Here is a 27,983-nt window from a genome sequence, read left to right as displayed (position 1 = left end):
TTTTTATTATTGCTGTTTTGTTTCTGTGATGCCTTATGGTTTCATTTGAATTCCATTCAAATAAAAGTAATGTTTTGCCTGACCACGGTCAAAGAATGGTATACATTTGAGAAATTCTGCCAAGGTGTGTAAATTTATGAGCACAACTATACTCTTCATTAGAGTCATTACTGGCTGCATAACGTACCTTCAGGATTTGATTAAATTGTTTTTTCGTGTCAGTCTAATAAGCCACCTGAAAACCTCCCTATGTTATGAATAATATTATCTGCAAACTTATTACCAGGTGAGTAACACACTAGTGAAACACCTGATTAAGTTAAATGAAGCTGAAAAATGCCAAAAAAACAAAAAAACAACCCATGCTACAATATAACGAAAGACATAACTTTATTTAACTTTAGAGAGGCAGGGTTGGAGATGGGATGTTCCAGTGAATCTTGTTTAGTCTCATACACGATCCCCCCGGCTCACAGGGAGCGAGAACTCATTTCATCTTTCTGTCTTCTTTTCTCTGCATTTGGCCGCATCTTCACCATGCCTCGCCTTAGCTAAGAGGGATGCTCTCATCCAGGATCCAGGGCGAAGACACTGAACCTCTCATCGTCCAATCCAGTCTCTCCTCCTCCAACCAGAATTGTTGGGGAGAGGCTAGTGCTGCTTTCTCCTAAATGAGCATCCTATAATGAAGGAAAACAGTAATGTATGTTTTACTACTAGAAAGTAATGTAATTAATGCCAGTGCAGAAGAGACACAACATGCTCTGTAGTTTAAAGGAGGAAAAAAATATTACATTAATATGACCAGGAGAAATGCCCAATAGGTCATGAGAATCCATTTGACTTCTGGCATGACAGAAATGAATCTACATAGCAACCCTTTTAACTGATTTTATAGTAATGTATTTATAAAGGACACTTCCACGCAGACATTATAGGAGCCCATAGCTTTTTAAATATGAACCCAGTGACGTTCCCCAGCTTATATAACGGCCAGGTTCTCTAGTTCACACTCAAAATAGTCAACAAGACTACACTGTGGTTCCCCAAATACATTTGGCAGAAAAATAGATTCTAACTGCGGACGATAACAACAACAACACCGAGCCAGACCACAAGGGAGCCGGGGGAGGGGCAAGGAGCAGAGATCCAAGCTGTATCCTCTGCATAACAACTTCTGATCACTGACTGTGTGTGTACGTACGTACGTATGTATGTGTGTGCGTGTACGTGCATACGAGCGTGCGTGTGTGTGTGTGTTGAGATCTTACCCTCCGTTAGACGTGCTTTTCCCCCAGTGGGCTGGCAGAGTACTGTGGAGCACCCCACACACAACACTACTGTCTGCGCATGGCTGAACACCGTAGTGATCTTATAGCATCCTGGGAGAGAGAGAGGGGTTAGAAGGAGAGGACACACAGAGCTTTTAAACCCACTTCAGAGGGAACCCAAAGCATTACTCATGGCTTTGCTCTTAGCAAACTAGAGATATGGAGTCTGGGAAATGTTGCATTAAAATTCATCAAAGGAAGAGAGACCACCTTCATCTACCCTAGCAACAGCCTAGCAACCACCAGTCCTTACACGACCTCCCAGTTGGTCGCTTATGAAAAGCAAAACAGCAGCAGATGTCTTCATGGCTCTGTTCACATTCTCATAGATGAGTTCCTAAAGTACGCATTACATAAATAACAAACAGAAAACTGATATTTACTCCATCCCAAACCGTGTCTGGTGTCACAACTCATCAAAAACCAAACAAGTTCTTTAATCCCACCTGCAGCACCCTCAGAAGTTACAATAGAGACCAACCAATTCTGATTCAGCCTGGTTATTCCTCCCCCAAGGCGCTGCTGATGAGAATAAGTGAAGCTTTCCCTTTTGGAGTTATTCTTTGCTTCTGTTGCACTGATACCATGTCACTGCATCTCAAACCAGAAGGGTACATCCTACTAGCATAGAAAACATTCTGAATAATACCAGAGGATGGACAATGTGTGACTACACGACACACACTTTTGGTGATTGCTGGTATCTATTACAAGGCATCAATGTCCATCACTTGACATGAAAAAAAAAAAAAAACATAATTTCATCTTCAATTATGTTTCTCTCTGACAGTATACACACACACTCCAAAATCCCACCAGAGCACCAGGAATATAGCTGAAGATGAATCCCCCCTCCCACCAGAGCACAAGGAATATAGCTGAAGACCATTCCAGCGGTCATTGTTGTGTGGGCTGTGCTGGTTTATCTACGTCTGGTTAATCAACAAATATTAGTGTTCATGTGAATGCCAGAACACACACCTTAAATATTGACGAAACTACCCAGATCAGAATCAGATATATAACGTTATTTGATGGGCAGACTCTCTCAAAAGCACTCAGCAGATATCATGAACATCGTCAGATAGTGTCGTGAGATATTTTCTAACATTAGTGTTCAAAACTCAACAGTCCATCAGATGTGCATCAAACATATTTCAACATATTTCAAAATTTTTATATACTTATTTGTGAAAATATATGACAAATCTGGCCGGCTAGCTGAGCTCGCACGGTATCCTGGGTAATTTCATCTCCCACTTGGTTTTAAGCCTGCATCGGTCCTGGCTATATTTTGAGGGTTGATTTTAAGGGGAAAATAGCACTTCCCCTTGCACCCTAAAGTAATGGGACACCCTACGCCTGCTGCCGTGCACGTGCAAAAACGAGGGTTACGGCAAAAATCTAGGGGTAGGGGAGGTATTGGGACGGGCCCTTAGAGTTGCCTTCAGGACAGCCACTCGCCCTTAGTACAAAATACCAGGGTAGCTGTTCTATAAAAAATAAACTCTGATTTGTAATGTCAGTCTTAATGGAGTTGCCCATATGAACAAAATCTGACTACATAATGTTGTAAACATTCATGACAACAAAAATCTGTGACAACATAATCAACCATTGTGAGAAGCAGATGATACCAGTCACTGTATGCATCATCTGCCTAATGCCTCAATGCATCAAGAGCAGATACTACCAAATGTGAGTACTTGAATTTCCCCTGGGGATCAATAAAGTATCTATCAATCTATCTATCTATCTATCGATCTATCGTGGAGGTGGATATGCCACATCACGACATGGAGCCAGAGCAGCAGTGCAGCCTGCACTCAACTGCTATCAGATTGGTAGCGTGGCAGGGGGAACACAACGGCAAATGCATCCACAGACCCAACACAATACTGCATGCAATGCAGCATACAATGACATTCATGATGAGTACAGTCACTGGCATTTTGGTGGTTGCCATGTTAAGCCCTTAATGCAGCTTGTCCTGTTAGCTCTCTGAAGGTAATCCTGAGCAGCGCTGGCAGCGAGACCAACCAACACACCACAAAATCAACAGTGCGCCACACCACCGTCACCACCACAACAACACCAAGCGGCTTTCTGCATATGACATCAGAAAACTTGGATGCTTAATCCAACAGTCTGCAACCTTCCCACCAAAATCCTAAGGACCACACCAACTTCCCCATTCTCTAGGATCCAGAGTCTAAAGCAAACAAAATACTTAATCAGTTCACAGCTTATTCTCCAAATGTACTACACAAGTCAATAGCAAACGACATCAATGTAGCTGTTGGATATTACACCCTATTTGATTACATGAGGAACATCTCATACCAACTTCAAACCAAATATTAGTCAATACACCCCTATATGCAAACGCTTAAAGAATAGAAGGGCTTCAACTCACCTGGACATTTGACGTCCATGAAGTAGGAGTTAGGACTCTGCACGAGACGTTTCTTCTTGTGCCTCCTCTTCTCCTCCTCGGGAGTTGGGTGCAACAAGTCTTTAGCAAGCTGTAAGAGATAGTGACAGAGGAATAAATGTGGTGTGTATAGTTAATAGTATGCGTCAAAGCCAGTAGTGCAGCACCTAACAACAGAAGATACACCATTAACGGGCCCCATAGGCCAATAACAAGGTTCGAGCAGACACGAACAATGACCGATCACGTTAACGTGCAACACGTACAGTAACAAGAACACGCAAACTAATTTAATTAATCAACCAAGACAACTAGGTTAACAGTCTACGTCATATCCAATCTTTCTCGAGTCTGACTAGTGTCATTTGGGAAAGTAACGTTGGTGAAATAACTTGCTAACGTTAGCTCTAGCATGGCTTTAGACCATTTGATCCACCCTGCAGACGTATTGTCCCCGATCATTAGCCGGGAAATAGCCTACACGCTCAAGTTGAGACCAGGAAAGATCCAGAGGAAGCAATCAATATAAATTCTCTGTATACTACTAAATGTTCATTCTCATGCTTTCTATTTGCCTGCGCGCCGCCATCTTGTCAAAACAGGTCAGCATTCATAACACCACGCGCTCGGAGACATTCTTTCGATTTAGAACTGTCTATATTGCAAATGTAAACATTACAAACACACAAACTTGTCCGCAAAATTCTGACACACCAGTCTATATACGCGATCTGTGGAATACTACCTTCGTTGACAATTAAATTCATTTAATACTTCCAGGGGCGTACTTACAGGCATGTTGGCGAGTTTGGAGCCGTAGCCGAAAAGGAAGGCAAACCGGAAACAGATAGCAAATATGAACGGGTTGACTCGCAGGGGCAGGAAGTGATTTAGAAGGCATGTTTACGTCGAGTGAATCAAAACTGGAGAAGCTGGGATCCATGTTTGTGAGGTCCACGGTGTGAGAGTTTTTATCTAATTTTAGGCAAACAATGCGTGTTTACAGCATCGCATAGATGTCTTCATAAGCAGACGATATTAACATGCACCTAGTCTACGGCTATAGGCTTAGATTTTATAACATAGGATACGGCCATAAATGTTCACACATAACTATTTTTTTTTTTAAGATAATCACAAGATGACAGGAAAATGGCAAAGGTCAACCTCATGATCATTCGTTATTCCATTCATCTATTCTCTCTTTTTCCCACGTTGTGTCAAAGCTAGATGCTTTCGAACGCACATCGTTAAAATTGCAACATTGTAAAACAACTTTGCCAATGTGAGTACGCGCCCTCTAGTGACAGATATTTTGGTCGATTTCTCTCTCCCTCTCTTCCACTCCCATGCAGGCAGAGCGTATCCAAAGCTCCAACGTCGCCCGTTCTACGTAGCCCTCACCCCAGGAACTTGGGACAAGAAAAGTTTTTTGCTAAACAGGTCGTGCATGGATAAGCGTTTAAAGGCCTACAAGAGAGAACATTTCTTATTTCCTTATACTTGTCATCGTCATTCATTTAAATTCTGAAATGCGGACTTGAGGCACCCAGAGCCTGGATTGCGTTCAGTTTTGGGCTACTTTCCGGCTGGTTATTTTCTCATACTTGGATAAGTTTGGAGAACAACGGGTTTACCGATGTAAAAAGGGATATCTGCAACAGGACAGCAAGAGATATAAGCACGGGGAGAAACTTTCTTGACGACCAGAGCAGTTGTCACTTGTCATTTCAGTGAGGAGCAATTTAATCTGGACTTTGCTCATCATAAATTTGCTGTCTTCGAACATCGTTGAAGTTATGGCGAAGAAATACGACTTCCTCTTTAAATTATTACTCATAGGAGATAGTGGAGTTGGGAAAACCTGCCTCATCATCCGATTTGCGGAGGACAATTTTAATTCAACCTACATATCAACAATCGGTAGGCTTATTGAATTGGGTTTTGTTTTAAAAGGGTGAGGGCTTTTTTACTTTAGCCTACAGTTTTATTGGTGCCAGGTAAACGTCAGGTTAAACCAGAAGCTTAACAGCTTTTTCTGATTGTGTCTTCTCTTGTTCATGTCAGCACTAGCTGGTCTTCACGTCACTTCATTCCAACCCCTGCTTTATTTATACACAGATCTCTGTCTGACCTACAATTCATCCTCTTTTTTGTTATGGTTCTGTTTGTCTCTTCTCCTCCTCCATCCCTCATTCCCCCTTCCACTCCCTCAATGCGTTCCAGCTTATTCACCCCTGCCCTCATATATCACCACTAAAGATCTTTCTCATCTCCCCCCTTCCTCTGCGCTTCAAATCATGTTAGAACACACTGGCATTCAGTGCATTCACCCAGGTCTTCAAAAAGACCCCCACACCCCTTCCCTCTGCTATCCTCCTCCCCCTCTCTTCCCCTTTCTCTCCTTGCCCTCCCTGTCACACACAAACGACGGAGGATGTCAACTTCGCCACAGCCAAACTGCTGAGGGCTTTGTCACAATATTGTGCCTTGGGTTTCCTTGCTCTGCAGAGCAGACCAGGACATTATAATTGGCATGACCTAAATCTGAGCCATTTGAGGAGTTAACCCTCTGTCCTTCCTTCCTGTAGGCTTGCTCTCTCTCTCTCTCTTCCTGTGTGCATTCCATTGCATTTGTTTTCTCTCTGTTTTTAATCATGAATTACACTTTCTCGTTTCTAGTGCCCCTCAATCTTCTCTTGTCCCCTGTACCCATTCAGGCATTGACTTTAAAGTAAAGACCATAGATGTGGATGGGAAAAAAGTCAAACTGCAAGTCTGGTAAGATGATGCCTCTCCTTCAGCCTTGCTTCAGTGCCTTGCCATTGCAATGCCCACATGGTATCACTCAGAACTCATTTGTTATTTATTGTTATTTGTTATTGTTATTTTTTATATGTTTTTGTCATGTCTTGGTATCACGGGTATACTGGCGACTACGCCGCTCCGTCCGGCATCTTTTGTCTTATTGACTTTTGCCTTGTGTCAGTGTCTTGTATGTGGAGAGTTGCACTCTGTGCATGTTAAATGCGCTATACTAAATAAAACTGACTTGACTTGACTTTACTGATAACACTTGTATAAATGACTGCAGAAATGATATGAAGAATTTCACATTTTGCCTTTTGTCTACTTTAATATAACCACATAGTGCTCTTCTGTATTTATTTCTGACATGTAGGTCTAGCGTCCCATACAAGGAGTAAGCCCAGTCCTAGTTTAAAAGCAAACAAAATCCCCATTGAAAAAAAAAAATTTGATCTAAGAATAAAATGCTTCAGGATAATCAGACATCATCCAACGGAAATCCTAGCATTCCACTTTGGTTGTATAGAGGCAGATGCTATAGAAATCTAAATGAGAACACAGTTGAGGGTTGATTTTATGTAACACATGATATAACAGATTTACATATGATCCCATATGTCCCATAGGGGTAAGTTGCATGCCATTATATATCAGTCTATCAGCAGGACTGTACTGTACAGTACAGTACACACTCAGATTTCCTATCTTTAATGTGACATCAATACAGTTAGACATTGGACTTACTTGGAATTAGCAGTGTCTGGGAAATAGTCTTAGTCATGATCGCGCGTGTGTGTGTGTGTGTGTGTGTGTGCGTGTGTGCGTGTGTGTGTGTGTGTGTGTGTGTGAGAAAATAAGTGAATAATGCCAGAGAATGTCACTTGGCCAGAGTTGACTCTCCAGTCATGTCTTGAGAATTCAAACGTCAGCACACACCAACATCACCTGAATCCATAGGTTAGGCAATCTTCCATTTAACCACAAATCCAATGGCACATTACTAACTGAATATCAACACTTCTGTTCATTGGGGAAAAGACTTGATCACTGGGTGTCTCAAAGTGAATGACTTGCTCGTCTGTGGTTCAGATGTGTCCGTATGCCGCCCTTGAGGGGCTTTCTGACTGTGTGATGGCACTTTGCTTTCAGGGACACAGCAGGACAAGAGAGGTTTAAAACCATAACCACAGCCTACTACAGAGGAGCAATGGTGAGTGTTTAGACACACACACACACACACACACACACACACACACACAGACTGCTTTGGAAGAACACACACACACACACACACACACACACACACACTGCTTTGGAAGAACACACACACACACACACACACACACACACAGACCGCTTTGGAAGAACACACACACACACACACACACACACACACACACACACACACGCGCGCGCACACACACAGACCGCTTTGGAAGAACACACACACACACACATAGGGGGTCTCCTTTGGAAGAACATTTCCTGTTCACTGTGGTCACAAAACCATGACTCAATGCCCACATAAACACTTGCAGATACTTGTACACAGACAGACAGATAGACACACACACACACACACACACTCAGGATCTAATGTCTAATCTTCTTCCCTTTCCAGGGCATCATCTTGGTGTATGACATCACTGACGAGAAATCCTATGAGAACATTCAGAACTGGATGAAGAGCATCAAAGAGGTAGGTGGGGCTGCAACATACACCCTCACTGATTTAGTGGACGTCATGTTTTGTTATGGTTTGGAAATATTTATGAGTTAATTGGTAACAATTTTGTAAAAAACATACAGTAATTTCCTGTGTATTAGTTGCATTGTGTATAAGCTGCAGGCCAGTGTTTTATGCAAGTTAAAAGAAATAAATTAGTACCATATTAACTGCACTGCACAACTACACAGAAATTTTGCAAAATCAATGTTTAAACGCTTGGGCTAATAGTTGGGAAATGACAGTATGCATGGACGATCCCTGTCAAGAGCACTCTGCCTCTCATTCTCCCTCTTGTGTATGCACGTCTGCTATTTTCCCTTTTGGACTTGCCAGACAATCCTTGGGGAAAGTCCTGGGTCAGAAAAGTCCTTGTTAATATTTAACTCAGCCAATAATCCCAAATGCATAGCTGATCCCAAATCTGTATTTCTGTGGCGCTCTTTCACTGACCGTGTCTGACTTTCATGTCGGCCCGATTAGTGCGGACGGAGTTTAAGTGTCATGTTGTGCATGAAGAGAAGTTGACTCAGGACTGTGGTCTAGTAGGACAGACCCTGGGTCACACACAGAGGAGCTCTCTGTATGCAGTGAGGAACTAAAGCCTCATCCCCATGCACTGCTGTCTTTTTTTTACCCAGAATGCATCATCAGGGGTGAGCCGCATGCTGCTGGGCAACAAGTGTGACATTGAGGCGAAGCGGAAAGTGTCCAAGGAAGTGGGCGGAAAAGTTAGTAAACACAATCACACGTCCTGTTCAGTTGCTCGCTTGTGGTTACGGCCTGGTGAGGGGGAATGTTTGTGGAAATGTCAATGTCACTGTAGCTAGTTGACCAGTTTTTAATATGTCAAATGAGCTATGTTAGTGTGACCTCATTCACACACACACGATAGAAGCGTACCCTATACCATGTGAATAGTGGAAGAAAACATGTCTCACTCCACTTGGACTTTCTGTGCAGCTGGCAAAGGATCATGGGATTCGGTTCTTTGAGACAAGTGCCAAGTCCAGCATTAATGTGGAAGAGGTAAGAAAAAACATCTCTAGTTCTCTTTCTCTCTCTCTCTCTCTCTCTCTCTCTCTCTCTCTCTCTCTCTCTCTCTCTCTCTCTCTCTCTACGTCCACAGTTGGTGTCCTGGGTCATACTCACAATTTGTTTTTTAAAAAAGCAGACAGAAATCTTATCAACGCCAATATTAGTTTCCTGTTTTGAAATGTAGAAATGAAATGTATGATTGAATTAATCTCTCTTTGTCTCTCTCTCTCCCCCTCCCTCTCTCCCTCCCTCTCTCTCTCCCTCCCTCTCTCTCATCCCCTCAATCCCTCAATGTCCTTCACCACATTTCCAGTCCTTTCTTTCACTGGCTCGCGACATTTTGCTGAAGTCAAGCAAGAAACCGGTCAGTAAGCACCTAAGGGACTCACCCAGTTCAGCAATTCTGTTCATTTTTGTCTGGTTTCTGTGTGTTTTGCACTCTGTTTCTTTTCCTTTTTTTATATTTCTAGGTGTTCATGTTATGTACAATGACTTTGTTGTCCTTCGGTGCACCTACCATGCAATTCCTTTTCTTCCCTCCTCTACCTCCTTCTTTTTCTTCTACCATTATCTCCTTGGACTACACTTTGACTATACTTAAACTTCTGCAGTGCACACTCAACCTCTAGTTGAGTGTTATCTCCTTGGACTACACTTTGACTATACTTAAACTTCTGCAGTGCACTCTCAACCTCTAGTTAAGTGTTATCTCCTTGGACTACACTTTGACTATACTTAAACTTCTGCAGTGCACTCTCAACCTCTAGTTGAGTGTTACGTATCTCCTTGGACTACACTTTGACTATACTTAAACTTCTGCAGTGCACTCTCAACCTCTAGTAGTTGAATGTTATTCTTCATTTTTGTTTATCTTTGGATAAATGGATAAAAGTGTCTGCTAAATGAATAAATGGAAATGTAGTCCTTGTGATCCAAAAATAGATGCAAAGTACCTCACCTGACTTGTAATTCACTCATTCACTCTTAGGGGAGTGTAGATATCATCATACTTGCCTCTGAAAGTTTACTTGTTTATCCCATGTAAAATGTCTTGTACATTTACAAGATTCTTTTTTTCTTTTTTACTTACATTGGAACATTATAAATGGGCAAATAGTACTGAGTAAAGAGTTCAGATGCCAATACAGTGAAGTCCACCTTCACAAATCAAACTGCAGCTTGCCTGTTTTCATTAAATAAACATAAATCAAATAGTACAACTCAACAACAGTGTCACTGATCATAAATAAAAGAATAGATATAAATATATTTCTATACTCCATCACAAATTGACATAACTGGTTTTGCACCTGAACCCTTCGTATATTTTTCAGTGCTTTGAAATGCCTTCACGTGAATGTAGACTTATAGTGTATTGTTATTCTGTTCATTCCAGGGGCCGACAGGAAGGGAGGTGAAGCTGACAACTCCAGAAGCCAAAACCAAGTCCTCCTCCAAGTGCCTCCTCATTTAAACGACAGAGGAGAGAGAGGGAGGAAGGGGGTGAAAGACATAGAAAAGTTGAAGAATGGAAAAAGAGGATGAGAGAAATGAGGGGAAACAGAATGTGCAGAGAAAGTAAGAGAGTGCTACTGGCCTGGCGAAGTTTTTAATTGGTTGCTGGTCTTGTTCTACAGCAGATGGCATTGTCTAGAGGTTACTGTTAATATTTTTTATGATTAATGCTGTATAACATTCCAAGTCCAGTCCTTTGAGAAAAACAATGCTTGCAGTAGGAATCAGGAAGAGTATTGGTTTATATGTGGAAGGCTGAAATACATACAGGCTGCAGTGTAAATCCGATGAGCCATGTTAATAGTTCTAATCAGTGAACGAGGGAAAGAAAAAAAGACATTCCTGCAGACAAACGTATACGTATGTCATCTAATTCCTCATGTTTTCACTGCATTCGTTCTGCTGGAAGCTGTCCACAGGGGTTGCCAGGGGCTCGGTCAATGCTAACAGTTGTTGACCAAAATTACATTGAAACTAATTAGATCAGTCCCAAGGATACTATAGTGAAACAGATCCTGTAGTTGGCTGTCTGAGCTAGCCGATCAGGGGGTATGTTTAACAGTGTTAGCAGGGAAATCACACACTCAGACTGAGACGGAGGAGCCATATTGCTAGCTCTGTGAATAAGATAATCACTCAACTTTCAAAAACAAACAAAAAAGGTTGTCCATGCAACTTTTGATTCGGTACAATCAATACCCTATGAAGCTCAGTAAATAGTACTGGGAATACTGGGAATAGCCATTTCTCAAGAGAACGTTCCACATTACATTTTGCAGCTAAAACAGACCTTTCAGGAAATAGACTGTCAGCGAGCGGTTATGTTGGGACTTATGGAAGTTAGGTAGGGACTTATGGAAGTGCCTTCATGATTCAGCATGTGGTGCAGTGAGGTTTAGATGGACATTTTTGCATACGTGTACTTTTTTTATTTGTAAAAAGTTTAGATCCAATGGCTGTATTGCAGTAGAGATTTGAACACTAGGTTCACACTACAGTGTAGAGGAGTTGGTCTGTGAGTGAAGAGCATCTTGCTCTTGAACATGGGGATTACCATAACAATGGACACCCGGTTAATGATGCACATACACACACACACACACACACACAGAGACACACAGAGACACACACACACACACACACACACACACACACACACACACACACACACACACACAGAGACACACAGAGACACACACAGTCCCCAAAAACAAGTTCACTTTCCCTTTCTTTTAGAGGTTTGTGTGTGTTTGTGTTTGTGTGTGTGTGTGTGTGTGTGTGTGTGTGTGTGTGTGTGTGTGTGTGTGTGTGTGTGTGTGTGTGCGTGTGTGGGTGATGCGCACGTGCACATGTGTGTAAGTTTGTAAAGGCGTATGGTTGGACTGGTTGCCTGTTATGAGGTAACTCTGCACAAGCATAGACTTGTCATCTGTCTCCAGATCAGGTGTTCCAGAGAGATCTACAAAGAGCGATCTTTTCACCTGTCTGAATGACTGCCTGTTTACTGCCTGTTGACTGTCTCTCACCTGCTGTGATGGCACCTCCTTTGTTGGTACTGCACACTTACTGCTAGAGATATTGTGGTTCCTCCGCAAAGATGATACAAAGTGTTGTGTGTGTGTGTTTGTTTGTTTGTTTTTATGAACAAATGGCACCTTTGTACAAATAACACAGAGATCAGAGATTTTTTTTAAAATGATAACTGGTTTGTTTTATTCTGTTTACAAACTTGTCATGGGAAAATATTTTGATGAACAAATGAAGGGGGATGGAATGAGAGAATAAAAATGATGCAAGAAAGGGAAAAGTGTAAGAGAAGGAAAAAGCATGTGAGAGAAGTGAAATTGACTATGTTGAAAAAGAAGAGATTTGGACTTGGGTTTTAGCTGTACAACAGACTTTATTGATACCAGCACTGCTATTTTCTGCTTGTTTTTTACACACTGTATCGTCCTGTGTGTGGATGTGTGTTTGTGAGTGTGAAACAGTTTCCCCTTGACTCTTATTGAACTTATGAATCTTTCTCAGGTGGTCAATGAAACATCCTGACTGTCTTTTATGCCGCTTTGAATAAAAAAACAGTGTTATGATAAGTGTTGAATATTCTATTGTGTGTTTGTTTAACATGTCTAGCCCAGAGCCATATAGAGGTATTACCTTTTTAGGGCTCTGGTCTAGCCCAGTGGTTCTCAAATTGGGGGCCGGGGGCCGCGAGGGGGTGCCAGGGGGGCCTCAGCAAGTTGGATGGAAAAATAAAAGTAACAAATAAATACATTTGAAAATGTTTTAAATATACCTATTACTATGAGGGTTGTTCTACAATACCATTATAATAATGTGACGCATATCTGAACATTATAAGGATACAAGGATACAAGGAAGTTTATTGTCACATGCATATAGTTACTGGAAGTAAGAAATGCAGTGAAATTATGTCTGGTGTCAGCCTATTTGTGCATTAATGGGGGGTATAAAGAGTGCAGTAGAAGAGGGGTTTAGTAGATTAAGGGCAAGGGCTGCATAAAAAGGTGGGGAGAATTGGGATTGGGTGGGGGCACCAACAAGGAGCACCCAAGAGCAACAGGGGCAAGGAAAACTCCCTACCAAGGAAGAAACCTTGGGCAGATCCATCGGCTCAAGGGGCTAACCCAACTGCCAGGGGTGTGTGTTGGGAAGCTTCCTCATGAGACAATGTGCTGTGTATTGGGGAGCAGGGAACTTGTTGGGGATTGCAAGCAGAGTACTGTATGTATGATGTATGTGAAGTGATGACAGTGAAGATGTGTGTGTGACAGTGAAGGGAGGGAGTGGAGCAGTGACTGTGTGTGTGTGTGTGTAGCGTGTAGGTGGGGGCAGTGTGCTGTAAGTATGTAGAGGATGTGTGTTGGAGAAGATCCTGAAGACAATGTGCTGTGTATGTAGGGGGGCAGTGTGCAGCAAGTATGTAGAGGAGGCTTACTGTAGCAAGCAGTGTGTTGTATGTATGTGAAGTGATGACAGTGATGATGTAAGTGTGTGTGTGGGGGGCAGGGGCAAAAGGCTAGGCAATCAAGGACATGGGTAGATGGAGGAGAAATCAAAAAATAATAAATAAAAAGTTCTATGGAGATGTGCAAAAGTTGGAGAAAGTCAGATATGTGTGTGTGTGTGTGTGTGTTTTTGACGTGTGATGAAATAAGAAAATAAATAAAAGGTCTGTAGCATAGGAGAGGGATGTAAAAGTGCTAAAGTCTTGTAGGTGTGTGTGTGTGTGGGGGGTCATGGGCTGAGTTCGGATGGCCTGGGGATAAAAAATTCTCCTGAGTCTCTCAGTTCTGGCTTTGTGACTACATAGGCGTCTTCTTGATTTCAGCGGTAGGAATAATCCATTGTTAGGATGAGAAGAGTCCTTCAGAATCTTTTGGGCTCTTAGGAGTACTCTTCTGGAATAGATATCTTGTAGAGCAGGGAGTTGAGTTCTTATAATGCGTTCAGCTGAGCGCACTACTCTCTGCAGAGTACTACAATCTCTAACTGTGGAGTTCCCATACCAGGTGATGATGCTACCAGTTAGAACACTCTCAACCGCTGAAGTGTAGAAGGCCTTCATGATGGATGTAGAAACTTTGAATTTCCTTAGCTGACGAAGGAAGTAGAGTCGTTGTCTGGACTTTTTCAGAACATATTGAGTGTTAACACTCCATGTTAAGTCTTCAGTAATGTGGACACCAAGGTATTTAAAACTTGTGACTCTCTCTACAGGTTGCCCGCTGATCATTAGTGGGGTGTAACTGTAGTTCTGCTGCTGCCTTCTGTAATCCACTACCATTTCCTTGGTTTTATTGATATTCAGTGTCAAGCTGTTAGATTGACACCACTGTGCCACCTCATCAACCTGATCCAAGTACAGCTGTTCATTATATTTCCCATGATAATGACTTATAGACCCTTTCAACAATAAAAACAAAAACAATGCTTGAACGTTCTATTTGGTTCCCAATCTACTTCCTCTGCATTAAGATAACATATGGAATGTTAAAACGGAAGCCTTGTGGGGCTAATATGATGCTGATGATAGAACTCTCTTGAAAGGGTCTATAAAATAATAGTAGAGTGATAGCTTTCTTATAGCAGAAAGCCCCAAATACAATTTTTACACACTGTATGCTCCATCGCGAAGTGCTTGTGGCTAAAATAATTATTAGGATTAGCTCAATGTATTTTTACATTTGCCGTAGTATTGTCGATGGGTTTAATAACACATCAAGGGGGTCCTTGGCCAGAACCTAGTGGTATTTGGGGGGCCTTGTCGTGGAAAAGTTTGGGAACCCCTGGTCTAGCCTACTAACTGATTTTGGGCAATGGTGGTTCTAATCAAAGATTCTAGAACAGCTCTAGAATCTTTGGTTCTAATAACCTACATTGTTAGTGTAAATGGATAAAATAGCCTATTTGTTGTCTTTAGATTCAGGCTACAGTAAATGGTGTGTAGCGTACAGTTTAGAAAAAGTTGTTGGCATGAGATAGTATAATCCAATAAGCACATTTAAAAATTATTTGAGCATTTATGAGGCATTCTCTGGGTCTCCAGAGATAGACTAATGTCTATGCATGAGGAGATTAATTGATTGAGCTTGGATTGTCCGGACTCAGCGTTATTACAGTAAAACGAGATCTGATTGGATCACCACGGGCCACTTAGCTCGTTGCTAGGTTACAGGCCCTCCTGTGCAACATCAGCACCGCGCGCCTGCCCAAAGACTGCGGCAGAAAGGCACCCGTGTGTGGGCTCTCGCGATTTATGTTTGTTGACCAGCATGCAAGCTGCACGACTGAATGTATATCCTCACATGCGAAGAATAGGATAGACCCAGCCTGCTGTCACTGAGCCACTCAACTGAATTGTATGGCTAGTGAATGCTAAAGCTCGCGCGTGTGTTTTCATGTTGCTGTCTGTGTGGGTTAATGCGAGTGAGAGTGTGTAGATGATGAGCCAGTTGACTGATACAGGGAGCAGGACGTGATGCTCGGAGTCTGGCGATGATGACGTAGCCAGCGACGCAGTGCGAGGCATATGTCGGGGATCTTTACGGACAGGACGGGGGGTCCGCGTGACTGCGGGGAGGAGAGAGGGGACAGCAGCACGGAGCATCGCGAAACGCCCCCGACGAAATGGGAGATGTCATATTTATGAATCATGCTTTCAAACAAGAGCACCCCTTCACTGGACTCGTAGCTAACATTTGTCGTCATCGGTGTAGGGTGAATTCTCGTCAAAGCTGGTTGTTTTGGAGAGTGTAAGTGAATTAGCATCTCTCAATTTGACTGTCGTCTATGTTGTGATCTTGTCCTCATCATTTAGCGCTTGTCAAACGGGACCTTGGTGATTCTACACCTTTCTCTTGGAGGACAGTGGAGCAGAGTGGAACGCTTTGCGCAGATTTCGGTCCTGTTCGAGAGGTAGCCTAGCCTATATGCCAAGTGTCAGCGAGATAACCACCGGGGAAAAACGGGAGTGCATGAAAGGCCCTTCCAGTACTGTCTGCAGATAGTGTAGGCAATTGCAAGGGCTCGGCCTGCAGAAGGCTCCCGTTACCGCAATGCCACTCAGCCTGAAAGCACGAGCGGAGAAGGGGTTGATGGAAGACGAAGGGCCGTGGCAGGATGTGGCGACCCACTATTCACTGACAGATGAAAACACAACATTAACAGCATAGCGCATGTTCGTTATGTTTTGGGTTTGAACTCATGTGGTAGAAGTCTGCGCTGAGAAGGTGGGGGAAAGGTCTAAACTGTTGAACTCGTTGGCTACCGATGCGCGAGGTGACTGCGTTGTCTCTTGCTGCAGCGTGTGTAATACATCGGTTCACTCAAACAATATTCTTAAGCGATAGCCTACATTGATGGGGAATGACAACCTTTCGCCAGGCCCACTGTGTATTTCCATGGTTTTCAGATCAGTGCTGGATTATCGCACTGGACTTTGCATAAACTTGCCTTGGAAACTCATGAGGTTAACCCCAAGCGGCGTGTCATCCCTCTTGTCCTCCGCATCTCCTTACCCAACACTTGCTCTCGAACATCCCCCGCGGTGCGCTCGGAAGACCTGACAGCCATGCCATCACCGTCGGAATCCAGCAGTGTAGTGTCCGTGTCGGGATCCCGGGCTCTGTCCGGAGGGCGACGTGGGAGCGCGCGCCTGCTGCTCTATCTGGGACTCTGTCACCTGGGTCTGGGGGCCATGGTCCTGGCGTTCAGCTTCACCAGCTTGGCGTTCACCTCCTCTCCGCGGGTTCGTCAGTCCTTACCCTTCTGGGCTGGCTTCTTTGTAAGTTATACTTTATTTCGCTATCTTTTTAATAGTACTACTTTAGCCTCTGTTTGTTTTCATGATCGTGGCATTGTGACCATGAAGTAAACTGATTGGAAACGGATTGGATAGTCTGCTTATCTATAGAGTAGGCTAACACGTTTGGACATATTTGATACTATATACAAACAGTTGCCTTTATGTCACTCCAGACGTGTAGCATCCATGTTAAACTTTAGTGAAAGTGTGTGTAGAAAAGTTATACACAGTCATCATAACTTAGAATGATTGAACACCTATTCTAAGAAGCCTGCGTGTATTTGTAATAATTTGAAAAATATAGGTTGCAAATCTAAGAAATACAGCAGCCTAACTGAGCAAAGAAAAATAACTGGAGCTTATAAATATAAGTCAGTCCAAAAGTTTGAATTTGTCTTTGAAAGTAATGTCAGAAACCCCATCAGGCATTTAGATGAAGCTAGACCAGCTGTGCATGGTTTCATCTGTAGGGGATGTCACCTTCATCTGACATCAGGCACAGAAATCACCCATTAACTGCACCACAGACAGCAAATACATGTCTCATAAATCTTAAGCCGTGCCCATATGTGTCCACTGCAGAGGACACTGATCTTGTGTCTTCTACTAAAGGAATAGATTGACCGAAGGATACAGATAAAAAGGAGAGGCATGAGTGTGGCGAAAGACTTGTGTGAGTGGACATATCAAACCAGTCTGTTAAATATGTGATGTTTTGGCCCCAACTGTTTTTGTTTGTGAGATAAAGAGAGAGAGAGAGAGAGAGAGAGAGAGAGAGAGAGAGATGGAAGGGAAATAGAGTGGGATGTATGGGAGATGAAGGTGGGGAGGGGTTTCCTGTGACTAGACATGTGTTTAGTGCAGTAGGCAGCACTCTTAATTAGTAGGGCTACAACAAGCATGTGATAACATGTCATTTTCCTTAGCTGGACTGTGCTCCACAAGGACCAGAGGTCGTAAGAGCCGTCTGAGTGAGAGAGAGAGAGAGAGAGAGAGAGAGAGAGAGAGAGAGAGAGAGAGAGAGAGAGAGAGAGAGAGGGAGGGAGGGCGATAGACCATAGCATTAGATGACCTGACGGTCACTCTGCATAGCGCCAGTTCGTACAGCCCAGGGACAGGGGCTTTAAAGAGTGCTGGGGGGTGGTGGGCTGGCATGCAGTAGCCTGAAAAGTTGTGGGTTTGATTGACAGCTGCCCAGAGTTGCTCTGTATTTGCCCTGTATCAATAATTGATGTATGTAAGACACTTTGTATAAAAGTGTCAGTCAAATAAATAGACACAGTGCTCAGCAAAATATTCTAGACTGTTGCAGAAGCATTTTGGGTGGCCGGAGAATGACAAGAATGCATAAAGCTGTCATCCAGACAAAACAAATTAGTGACTTTGATGGATGTAGAAATTATACTCTTGTAGGATGTAGCTTTTTAACTAACCTTTTAAACATCCAGACGTGTGTCCAGACGTTTGACATGACTCCATCTATGTGTGTGTGTGTGTATCTGTCTGTCTGTCTCCTGACCTCTGTCCACTGTGTGCTCCTCAGGTGGTGGCATCTGGAGTGGCCGGTGTAGTTTCCTGGAGAAGGCCTCTGACATTAGTGGTTTGTAAACTGTTTGTTATTCTGAGTTATAGCCCAATAGCCATATCAGTTGTTTCACATGTGATAGTAATCTTTATCTCCTCACGGATCTTAATCACAGAAATGCTGTTTGTGTATATTCAATAGGTCAGAAATGCTGTTTGTGTATATTCAATAGGTCAGAAATACCGTTTGTGTATATTCGATAGGTCAGAAATGCTGTTTGTGTATATTCCATAGGTCAGAAATGCCGTTTGTGTATATTCCATAGGTCAGAAATGCAGTTTGTGTATATTCCATAGGTCAGAAATGCCGTTTGTGTATATTCCATAGGTCTCGCTCTTCATGCTCCTGTCCGCTGTATGTGTGATACTGAGTCTAGCGGGTTCCATGCTCTCCTGTCAGAATGCACAGATGGTCAAATCCCTGGTCAACTGTCAGGTAAACACTAATCTTCTCGTGTACTCTCTTCTATTGTCTTCTGTTCTGTGTGTTCTCTTAACGGCTTGTGTGTGTGACTCCGTGGCTCCTCTACTGTACCTGTTATCTCTCTTCCTGCTCTCTGTGCACTGTATAGCATGTGTGTGTACACACAATGTCTCTCTCCTTGCACAGATGGAGTCCAGCCTGTGTGTTTGCTGTGATCCTAAGGACTCGTGTTCTCCAGCAGAGGACGAGACCTTGGTTCTCTACCTGCATGCAGACTGTCACTCTGTGCGCCACCAACTCAAGGTGTGTGTGTGTGTGTGTGTGTGTGTGAGAGAGAGAGAGAGAGTATGTTCCATATGAATGTGGGTATTGAGGAGTGTGTGTGTGTGTGTGTGTGTGTGTGTGTGAGAGAGAGAGAGAGTATGTTCCATATGAATGTGGGTATTGAGGAGTGTGTGTGTGAGAGAGAGAGAGAGAGTATGTTCCATATGAATGTGGGTATTGAGGAGTGTGTGTGTGTGTGTGTGTGTGTGTGTGTTCCATATGAATGTGGGTATTGAGGAGACAGTAAAATAGTCTGTTGATCCATCAGTTCCATCTATTTTCATCACACAAAAGATCAAGATAAAAAGGTGTGTTTATTGTTGTATGTTGTTGCTTTACTGCCATGTGATTCTGTTGTTTAGCCTGTGATAAATTGTTGCCAAGTAACCACATGACTCACCATTGACTGGACACATTAGTTTTTTGTACCTCACTTTTGTTTGCGAGAGTTTGGACCTTGGTATGTCTTAGACTTAAATGTACAGGAAATATTGAGAGTCTATTAGTAATATCAGTCTGGAATGTATTTTCAACGTCGTCTTCCAGGCAGCGCTGCCACTGTCGACTTAAAGGCACCTAATCTAGCTGCCTTGAAGACAACGTTGGGGGCTTAAAACACCAAGAAACGTATTTTCCTGTATGTTATTCACTCTCTCTCTATCTCTCTCTTTCTGTTGCTCGGCTGCTCGTGTGTGTGTGTGTGTGTGTGTGTGTGTGTAGGACCTGTTGTTCAGTGCCTGTGGCCTCAGCATTCTCTCCACCATCATCTGCACCCTGTCTACAGTCACCTGCAGTATACACATCTTCTCCCTGGACCTGCTACACCTGGTGTGTGTTGGACACATGCACACACAGACAGACAGACACACACACACACACACAGAGATTATTTATCTGTAAATATAAACATACAAACTTGTGTTTTACATGTTTTTCTTTCTCTCTCTCTCTCTCTCTCTCTGTCTCTCTCTCTCTCTTTCTGTGTGCGTAGCTGGCTCCTCATCGCTCGCGGTCCGTTAACCCAGAGTGCACCACTCCTCAGGATGCCTTCCTGACCAACATGGTGGACTTTGAGGAGTTTGTCCCACCCATTCCCCCTCCCCCCTACTACCCACCTGAGTACACCTGCAGCTCTGAGACTGACGCCCAGAGGTGGGGCCAACACCTGTCAATCAACCAACCTGTCTATCATCTCTCTACTGGCTGTGGGATTGTTATAACTGATTCAGAGTCCCTCATGCCCCTTACTCTCTTTATTCCCCCCTCTCTCTTTCTCTCTCCCTCTCTCTTTCTCTCTATGTCCCTCTCTCTCTCTCTCTCTCTCTCTCTCTCTCTCTCTCTGCAGTATTACGTATAATGGGTCAATGGAGAGTCCAGTACCTCTTTATCCTACAGACTGCCCTCCCCCCTATGAAGCAGTAATGGGCCAAAGAGCAGCCAGCCAGGTGTGTGTGTGTATGTGTATTTGTGTGTGTGTGTATGTGTGTGTGCACATGTGTGCACCTGTGTGTGTGTGTGTGTGTGTTTGTGTGTGTGTATTTTTGTGTGCACTTCCATGTGAATGTTCAAAACCAACAGCGTTTTCTTAGTGTGTATGCATGTGTGTTCTCGTTCGGGAATTGGGTATTTCCTCTCTGTCTGTGTGTGTGTGTGTGTGTGTATGTATCAAGCCTCACACACTGGCAGAACAGAAAATCTGCAATCTAATATTTCTCCTCATATGGCCTGTGGCACTGGCTCGCAGATGGGCAGTCCACTCCCAACAAACGCCATACTCTGCAGCCTGGCACGCAAACGCCAGCTTCAGCACTTTATGGCCAGGAAGACTCCCGTCGCCTTTGGCACTTCAGCCTCCTCATTGCCGTACCTTCTTGGAGGACCAGGGTCATATAAGCATTCAGTGGACGCCCTTGGAAATAGTGAGAAACAGCTGCTAACAGCAAGCAGAGGACATTTAAGTCAAGGGCTACAATTCTGAATAGTTGCAGGCATCAAAGCTGTGCTCACAATAAGGGAACACAATAAGATTGTTTTTTGAAAAAATGTTACTTCAGTTCAAAGATGAAGTTTTATTATAGACAAATGTTGCTTTACCAAGGAACCAGTGGATTATGACTAGGCTTGGGAATTGGTTTCAGTTATCGGTTTGGAACCGGTTCCAAATGTTCCGATCCATCGGAATCTTACACATCCAAACATTAACGATTCCACTAACGATTCCAAATCAAACCTTTGTTTTAGAAATGTTTACTTTTTTAGAAATTTAAAGCATTCAACTTCTCTATTGATATTGCACACTTTGTATTCATTCTCTAAAACCACTTTAAATTGGACATTCAAAGCCAACAACTCTCAAAGCCGTCCTATAAGTGTTCAGCAAATGGTACAGACACTAGACACTTTTTATTCATTTGGATGACATGCTTAGTTACCTAAAGTGATTGAGTGATCAACCCCCAGGCTTCAAACCCATGATCATGGTGTTGTTAAAATTGTTGGTCTACTGTACGAGTGACAGAAATCGGGTGACAGGATTACAGAAATGTTACCTTACTGTTCAGTAGTGTCTAGAGCAAGTGCAGGTGTAGACTAGCAGAAGGCCATGAGTTTGAACCCATTAGGTTTGCTGTTTGATACAGTGTGTGTTAGATACAGTGCACTCTATTCATACACTCTGCTGTCAGACCTCTGATATGATGCGATGTGTTTACAGTAAGACTGTGTGCTGTCCTGTCTCTTCCTGTAGGCAACAGTGTTTGATCCGCAGGGCACCGAGCACTCTGGAGAGAGAGGAACATCCACGGGCTTCAGTGGAGAAGGTGAGGGGCTGTGGGTTTATTCTCCCCCTCTCTCTCTCTCGCTCCTTCTCTCTCTCTCTCTCTCTCTCTCTCTGTCTCTCTCCTTCTCTTTCTTTCTCTCTCTCTCTCTATCGCTCTCTCTCTCTCTCTCTAGCTCTATCTCTGTTTTTCTGATTAAAGGGATACCAGGCAACGTTTTCATGTTAATTAATCATCTTTGTAAGTCGGTATAATGGTTAAATGACTCATTAAAGGGCGAATGAAGACTCTCTCGCCCCTACTGCCTGTAGGAAGAATATCCCGCTTGCAAGTTCGGTGTATCGTACCCGCCGACTTTCAGTCTCACAAAGTCTCAGACATCGAGAGAAGCAGGATCAGTTTACATCCTGCATCCCCAGCACAGAGGCAGGCTAACGAAACGCTAGAGATTGTTGCAAACGTGTGTATAATGGCAGAGCCGGCAAAAAAGCAGCGAAAACCCTTGACGGAAGATGCAAAGAAAAGGAAAAGAGCTTCAGACCGAACGAGGGCTCACACACGCATCAACACGTACAGACGCTAGGGGGAGCTTCGTAGAGAAAAAGCATCAGGCTTGCCTGGTATCCCTTTAAAATGTTCTTTGGAAGTGCGTGGTAAAATCTATATATATCTCAGATACCAAGGTCTTAGTTCATATGCTTAAAGCTGGACTGGTCTAACCCTCCATACGCAGAGAGAGAGAGAGGTGACATCAAAGCATCAAACACATTTGGTAACTTGATGCCATTTCCTGGCTGTGCTGCTGACGAGACCTCCTTGTGCGGTTTGAGTGGAACTGTGATGTCAAACGAGATGGAGATTAGTCCGAATGGCCTGATGTGCTTTGGAGGTCCTTTGCTATTAACTTAATCTAATCATGGCCTCTTACACCTCTCTTTCCTCTGTCCCTCTCTCTGCCTTTCCTCTTTCTCTCTGTGTCCCTCTCTCTGCCTTTCCTCTTTCTCTCTGTGTCTCTGTGTCCCTCTCTCTGCCTTTCCTCTTTCTCTCTGTGTCCATCTCTCTGCCTTTCCTCTTTCTCTCTGTGTCCCTCTCTCTGCCTTTCCTCTTTCTCTCTGTGTCCCTCTCTCTGTCTCTTTTCTTTTCCTTCCTCCTTTTTTTTCTCTCATTCGCTTTCTCTCTGTCCCTCCACTTGCTCTGTTTTCTCTCTGTCCCTCCACTTGCTCTGTTTTCTCTCTGTCCCTCTCCCCCTCTTTCTCCTTCTCTGCCTATCTCTCTCTCTCTCTACCTCTCTATCTCTCTTTCCTTTTTACCTCTCTCTCTCCTTCTGTCCCACCCCATGTCTCTCTCCCTCTCTGCCTCTCTCTCGCCCTCTGTCCCTCCCCACACTCTCGCTCTCGCTCTCTCTGTCCAGTGTCGATGGACAGTGGCTCTCTGCTCATGTCGGAGATTGTGGACATCCCCGACGACAGCTCGCCCTCGGAGGACTCGTGCCTGCTGGAGGTGGGCGTGGGCCTGGTGCGTCGCCGGGGGGCCAGTGAGGGTGGTGGTGGCGGTGGTGAGTACGTCAGCTTCCGCTGCCTCACGCCACACACGTCCGAGGGCTCGCCTGTGGCCGCAGCAGGCCAGTCCAGGCGCTGCTTCCGCGGGGAGAGGTCCAACTCCTGCTCCTCCCCCAGCACCTACAACACCTCCACCTACAGGTCAGGAGGAGACACTGCACATCTTTTTTAGTGATGGGAGGGATGGATGACCAAAGAATAGACAGTCTATCTATCTATCTATCTATCTATCTATCTATCTATCTATCTATCTGTCTGTCTGTCTATCTATTTATCTATCTATCTGTCTATCTATCTATCTGTCTGTCTATCTATTTATCTATCTATCTATCTATCTATCTATCTGTCTGTCTATCTGTCTATTTATCTATCTATCTATTTATCTATCTATCTATCTGTCTGTCTATCTGTCTATTTATCTATCTATCTATTTATCTATCTATCTATCTGTCTGTCTATCTGTCTATTTATCTATCTATCTGTCTATCTGTCTATTTATCTATCTATCTATTTATCTATCTGTCTGTCTGTCTGTGTGTCTGTCTGTCTCATTTCTCCTCTCTCCTCTCCTCTCATCTCTCCTCTCATCTCTCCTCTCTCCTCTCCTCTCTCCTCTCCTCTCCTCTCCTCTCCTCTCTCCTCTCCTCTCTCTTCTCCTCCACAGGTCTCCTCTCTTGCGCAGGCAGGCGTTGTTGGCCTGTAGCTGTTCCCAGTTGGAGCAGCTCAGTGACGCCACGCGTGGCTCTCACTGCTCGTCCATCCCAGAGATCCGGCTCCTGCCCTCCACGCCATCACGCCACGACTCGTCCCTCCACCACGGCCCTCCTGCGGCACGTCCGGCGGCCCCGGCTCAGACAGACGCCTCAGATCACCACGGCAACCCAGCGCTGACCATGATACCGCTCCCGCGCCTGTGGCACACCAGTGGGCGTGGCCGGAGGGACAGTGACAGCCCCCTACAGCTGGTCAGGTCCCACAGCGAACCTGGTCTCAGCTCCTCAACTGACACAGGTATGGTGGTGTGTGTGTGTGTGTGTGTGTGTGTGTGTGCGTGCGTTTACTTGCGTGCGTGTACGTGTGTGTGTGTGTGTGTGTGTGTGTGTGTGTGTGCGTGCGTGCGTGTACGTGTGTGTGTGTGTGTGTGTGTGTGTATGTGCGTGCGTGTGTGTGTGTGTGTGAGAGAGAGAGTTGAAGCCTGTAGTTATAAATACTGTATGTAACAGTGTTTAAGTGATATCTAACCAAGTGCAATTTTATATTAAGATAAAAAAAAAATCTAGTTGGTATTGCTTTTAGTACATACTTACTTTGGATTTTCTCATAAAATTATTGGACTTAAAATAAGTCAAAATCTTCTTAAAACAAAACAAGTAAATGTATCTGTCCACGGAGTAAGTACATGTATCTTAATTTACCTTAATTAAAGATAAATTTAGTTACTCCATGGACAGATATTTTTTTTTATCTTAACACTTGGTTAGGTATCAGTTTTTGCAGTGTACTGACACTGACTAGGTGTTAAGAGTTTTTACTGCACTTTATGTACACACAAGCGGCACTTAAAATATCAATGTAGTGTAATGTGTGCAATGGCATTGCACACCATTATGTCATCAATTATATGTGTATATGGTTTATATGCATGTGCAAAGATGTCCATTCTGATTCAGTCCTAACTACTCTGGTGCAGGTGAACTGACCGGTTCTATTGGCAGTAAAGGCGTGAGCGTCGAGTCTCAGACTTCCACAGACACAGGTGAGAGGACCCATAGACTGCACTGGTCAGATTTGGTGTTATATCACTGAAGTCAGATTATATTGTTATTTTTTATTTTATATTGTTGACTTTTATTTAAAACACACTGATTGATAGTCAGTTAAACAAAACAGAAAAATGAAGCACATCATGGTAGGAGGCCAGGCCTACTTGTGACTAATGAAGCACATCATGGTAGGAGGCCACGCCTACTTGTGACTAATGAAGTGCAAAAGTCCTTGTTACTTACGTCATCAGCTCTGGACTTCCTTCATGGTTATCATTTTTAGCTCTGGACTTCCTTCATGGTTATCATTTTTGCGTGTGTTTGGTTTCCTCCGCTAGGTCCTGGCTCTGAGGCGTGTCTGCTGCAGCGTAGCTCGGTGGCGCCCCCCCTCGCTCTCCCACAGAAGGGCAGCATGAAAGCCGTCGCTGGGCACCCACCGTCCAAGCTGCCCCCTGGCACACCACTGCGGCTGCCCAAAGACTGTGCCCGCTCCCTCACTGACCTCAAGGTACCACACACCTTACACACCCCTCTCTCTTCCACCAAACTCTTAAACACTTATCCCTAATACTGACACGTGCACAAGGCCCTGTCTCACTGACTCTTCATAGCAAACAATGCTTAAGACTAGCGCTAACCAATCAAGCATCTAATCATAACAGATCAGATTTTCAGCACTTTCACTTTGACCTTACTCTACACAATAAACTTTAAAACTACATGTCACTGTTATGTTTGTCAAGGCGTGTCTGTGCACACAAGCTGTTTCAGGCTATTGTCTCTAAGCAAACATATATATAATGACTCTCCTTGTTCAGGTGACTTCAACTGAACTCTCTCTTTTGTTTTCTCAGGTGACCCGGTGCTGGTGGCACGCTTCCTGCATCGCTCCAGGAGGAACCTGGCTCCAGCCGCTGAGCATTCTGGGACATGTAGTCAGGGGCCCAAGAGGCGAGCAGGAACTGAAGGCAGTCTCGAGCAGGTGTGTGTATGTACACATTGTTGTGTGTCTACAGTGTATGAGCAGTATGTCTGCCACTAACTGAGTTAGTTTGTTTATAAATGATACCAAGATTCGCGATACCAAGATTTATCGATGGTGCAATTTCAATATCTTGTTAGTTATTTGGCCAAATGGTCCTAAAACTAGTGTTCATGTGTTAGTAATGTGTACTGTATGTGTATGTGTGTGTGTGTGTGTGTGTGTGTGTGTGTGGTATTGATGATGTGTGTGTGTGTGTGTGTGTGCTGCAGTGTGCATGCGTATTATTGTGTGTGTGTGTGTGTGTGTGTGTGTTCACATGTGTGTGTGTGTGTGTGTGTGTGTGTGTGCTGGCTGTGTTCTACACATGTGTGTGTGTGTGTGTGTGTGTGTGTGTGTGAAAATAGCGTGTGTGTGTATTCACATGTGTGTGATGACGCTATTGGCAGGCAAGGTGTGTGTGGCCAATGGCGTGTGTCGCGTGCGTGCGTGTATCCAGGCCCGCGTGTAATGCGTATTATTATTATGGGGCACCAGCATCGAGCGCCGCAGTACCAGCAGCACAACCATCCGCCACACCAGCAGCTTACGTCCATGCGCCACCACCACTCCACCTGCGCGACACTTAATCACCCCTTGGCAAGGCGCAGAGGGCATCCACTTGCAGAGCCTGCGCGACCTCAGCCCTCGCCTAATAGGCCCCTCCAGACCCTCAACAGACCATGGCTCCTCAGGGGGCCTGCACTCAGAATCAGCATTGTAGAGAGAGAGAGAGAGAGAGAGAGCAGGGAGGGGGGAGGGAGGGAGAGGGGGAGAGGGGGGAAGATAAGGAGAGGGTGGGGAGGAAGAAAAGAAACAGGAAGAATAGAGGTAGAGCAAGAGAGGAGGGGGGGAAAGAAGAAATAAAAGGACTGCAGTAAGAGAGAGAGAGAGAGAGCATCAGAGAAGGGAGTAGGGAGTGAGAGAGAGAGAGAGAGAGATCAGAGAGAAGGAGGGAGAGAGAGAGAGAGAGAGAGCATCAGAGAAGGGAGTAGGGAGATGAGAGAGATAGAGAGAGAGAGAGCATCAGAGAAGGGAGTAGGGAGAGAGAGAGAGAGAGCATCAGAGAAGGCAGTAGGAGAGAGAGAGAGAGAGAGAGAGAGAGCATCAGAGAAGGGAGGAGGGAGGAGAGAGAGAGAGAGCATCAGAGAAGGGAGTAGGGAGAGAGAGGAGAGAGAGAGAGCATCAGAGAAGGGAGTAGGGAGTGAGAGAGAGAGAGCATCAGAGAGGGAGTGGGGTGAGGAGAGAGAGAGCATCAGAGAGGGAGTAGGAGAGAGAGAGAGAGGCATCAGAAGGGAGTAGGGGAGTGAGAGAGAGAGAGGCATCAGAGAGGCGGTGGGAGAGAGGAGGC

General features: G+C 44.3%; 3 protein-coding genes across 4 annotated transcripts; 2 read left to right on the top strand and 1 right to left on the bottom strand.

Moving 5' to 3' along the window:
* Window positions 1-373: 373 nt before the first annotated feature.
* Window positions 374-4,656, bottom strand: rps27.2 (ribosomal protein S27; the record flags this gene model as incomplete). Its single annotated transcript, XM_048260595.1, has 4 exons — window positions 374-680; window positions 1,272-1,382; window positions 3,748-3,856; window positions 4,558-4,656. Coding segments are annotated over 4 exons (348 nt in total), but the record flags the coding sequence as incomplete, so codon positions are not given.
* rab13 (RAB13, member RAS oncogene family) lies at window positions 4,572-12,007 on the top strand. 2 transcript variants are annotated; one of them, XM_048261356.1, is made up of 9 exons: window positions 4,709-4,726; window positions 5,121-5,688; window positions 6,486-6,546; window positions 7,723-7,783; window positions 8,195-8,272; window positions 8,941-9,030; window positions 9,263-9,328; window positions 9,651-9,701; window positions 10,734-12,007. In XM_048261356.1, the coding sequence occupies exons 2-9, from the start codon at window positions 5,565-5,567 to the stop codon at window positions 10,809-10,811; spliced, it is 609 nt and encodes a 202-aa protein (XP_048117313.1). In that variant the 5' UTR covers window positions 4,709-4,726; window positions 5,121-5,564; the 3' UTR covers window positions 10,812-12,007. The 2 variants fall into 2 exon arrangements, with proteins under 2 accessions (XP_048117314.1, XP_048117313.1); XM_048261357.1 differs by lacking the exon at window positions 5,121-5,688 and having other exon boundaries at window positions 4,572-4,726; window positions 6,448-6,546.
* Window positions 12,008-15,589: 3,582 nt separating this feature from the next.
* fam189b (family with sequence similarity 189 member B) lies at window positions 15,590-27,356 on the top strand. The gene is made up of 14 exons (XM_048260594.1): window positions 15,590-17,159; window positions 18,724-18,780; window positions 19,093-19,200; window positions 19,375-19,491; window positions 20,233-20,340; window positions 20,504-20,664; window positions 20,858-20,957; window positions 22,259-22,331; window positions 23,701-23,989; window positions 24,513-24,859; window positions 25,539-25,604; window positions 25,950-26,119; window positions 26,466-26,593; window positions 27,131-27,356. The coding sequence occupies exons 1-14, from the start codon at window positions 16,947-16,949 to the stop codon at window positions 27,354-27,356; spliced, it is 2,163 nt and encodes a 720-aa protein (XP_048116551.1). The 5' UTR covers window positions 15,590-16,946.
* The last annotated feature ends 627 nt before the right edge of the window (window positions 27,357-27,983 follow it).

Source organism: Alosa alosa, chromosome 13 (assembly GCF_017589495.1).
Source record: "Alosa alosa isolate M-15738 ecotype Scorff River chromosome 13, AALO_Geno_1.1, whole genome shotgun sequence".
NCBI classification, from domain to species: domain Eukaryota; kingdom Metazoa; phylum Chordata; class Actinopteri; order Clupeiformes; family Clupeidae; genus Alosa; species Alosa alosa.
Note: the sequence above shows the minus strand (reverse complement) of the source record. Positions and strands in the feature narration are given on the sequence as shown.

Coding starts and splice junctions, on each gene's coding strand:
- fam189b (XM_048260594.1), top strand. CDS start 16,947: ATGCCATCACCGTCGGAATCCAGCAGTGTAGTGTCCGTGTCGGGATCC. Junction 18,781..19,092: donor GAAGGCCTCTGACATTAGTG/GTTTGTAAACTG, acceptor TATATTCCATAG/GTCTCGCTCTTCATGCTCCT. Junction 20,665..20,857: donor TCTGAGACTGACGCCCAGAG/GTGGGGCCAACA, acceptor CTCTCTCTGCAG/TATTACGTATAATGGGTCAA.
- rab13 (XM_048261356.1), top strand. CDS start 5,565: ATGGCGAAGAAATACGACTTCCTCTTTAAATTATTACTCATAGGAGAT. Junction 6,547..7,722: donor AAAGTCAAACTGCAAGTCTG/GTAAGATGATGC, acceptor CTTTGCTTTCAG/GGACACAGCAGGACAAGAGA. Junction 7,784..8,194: donor CCTACTACAGAGGAGCAATG/GTGAGTGTTTAG, acceptor TTCCCTTTCCAG/GGCATCATCTTGGTGTATGA.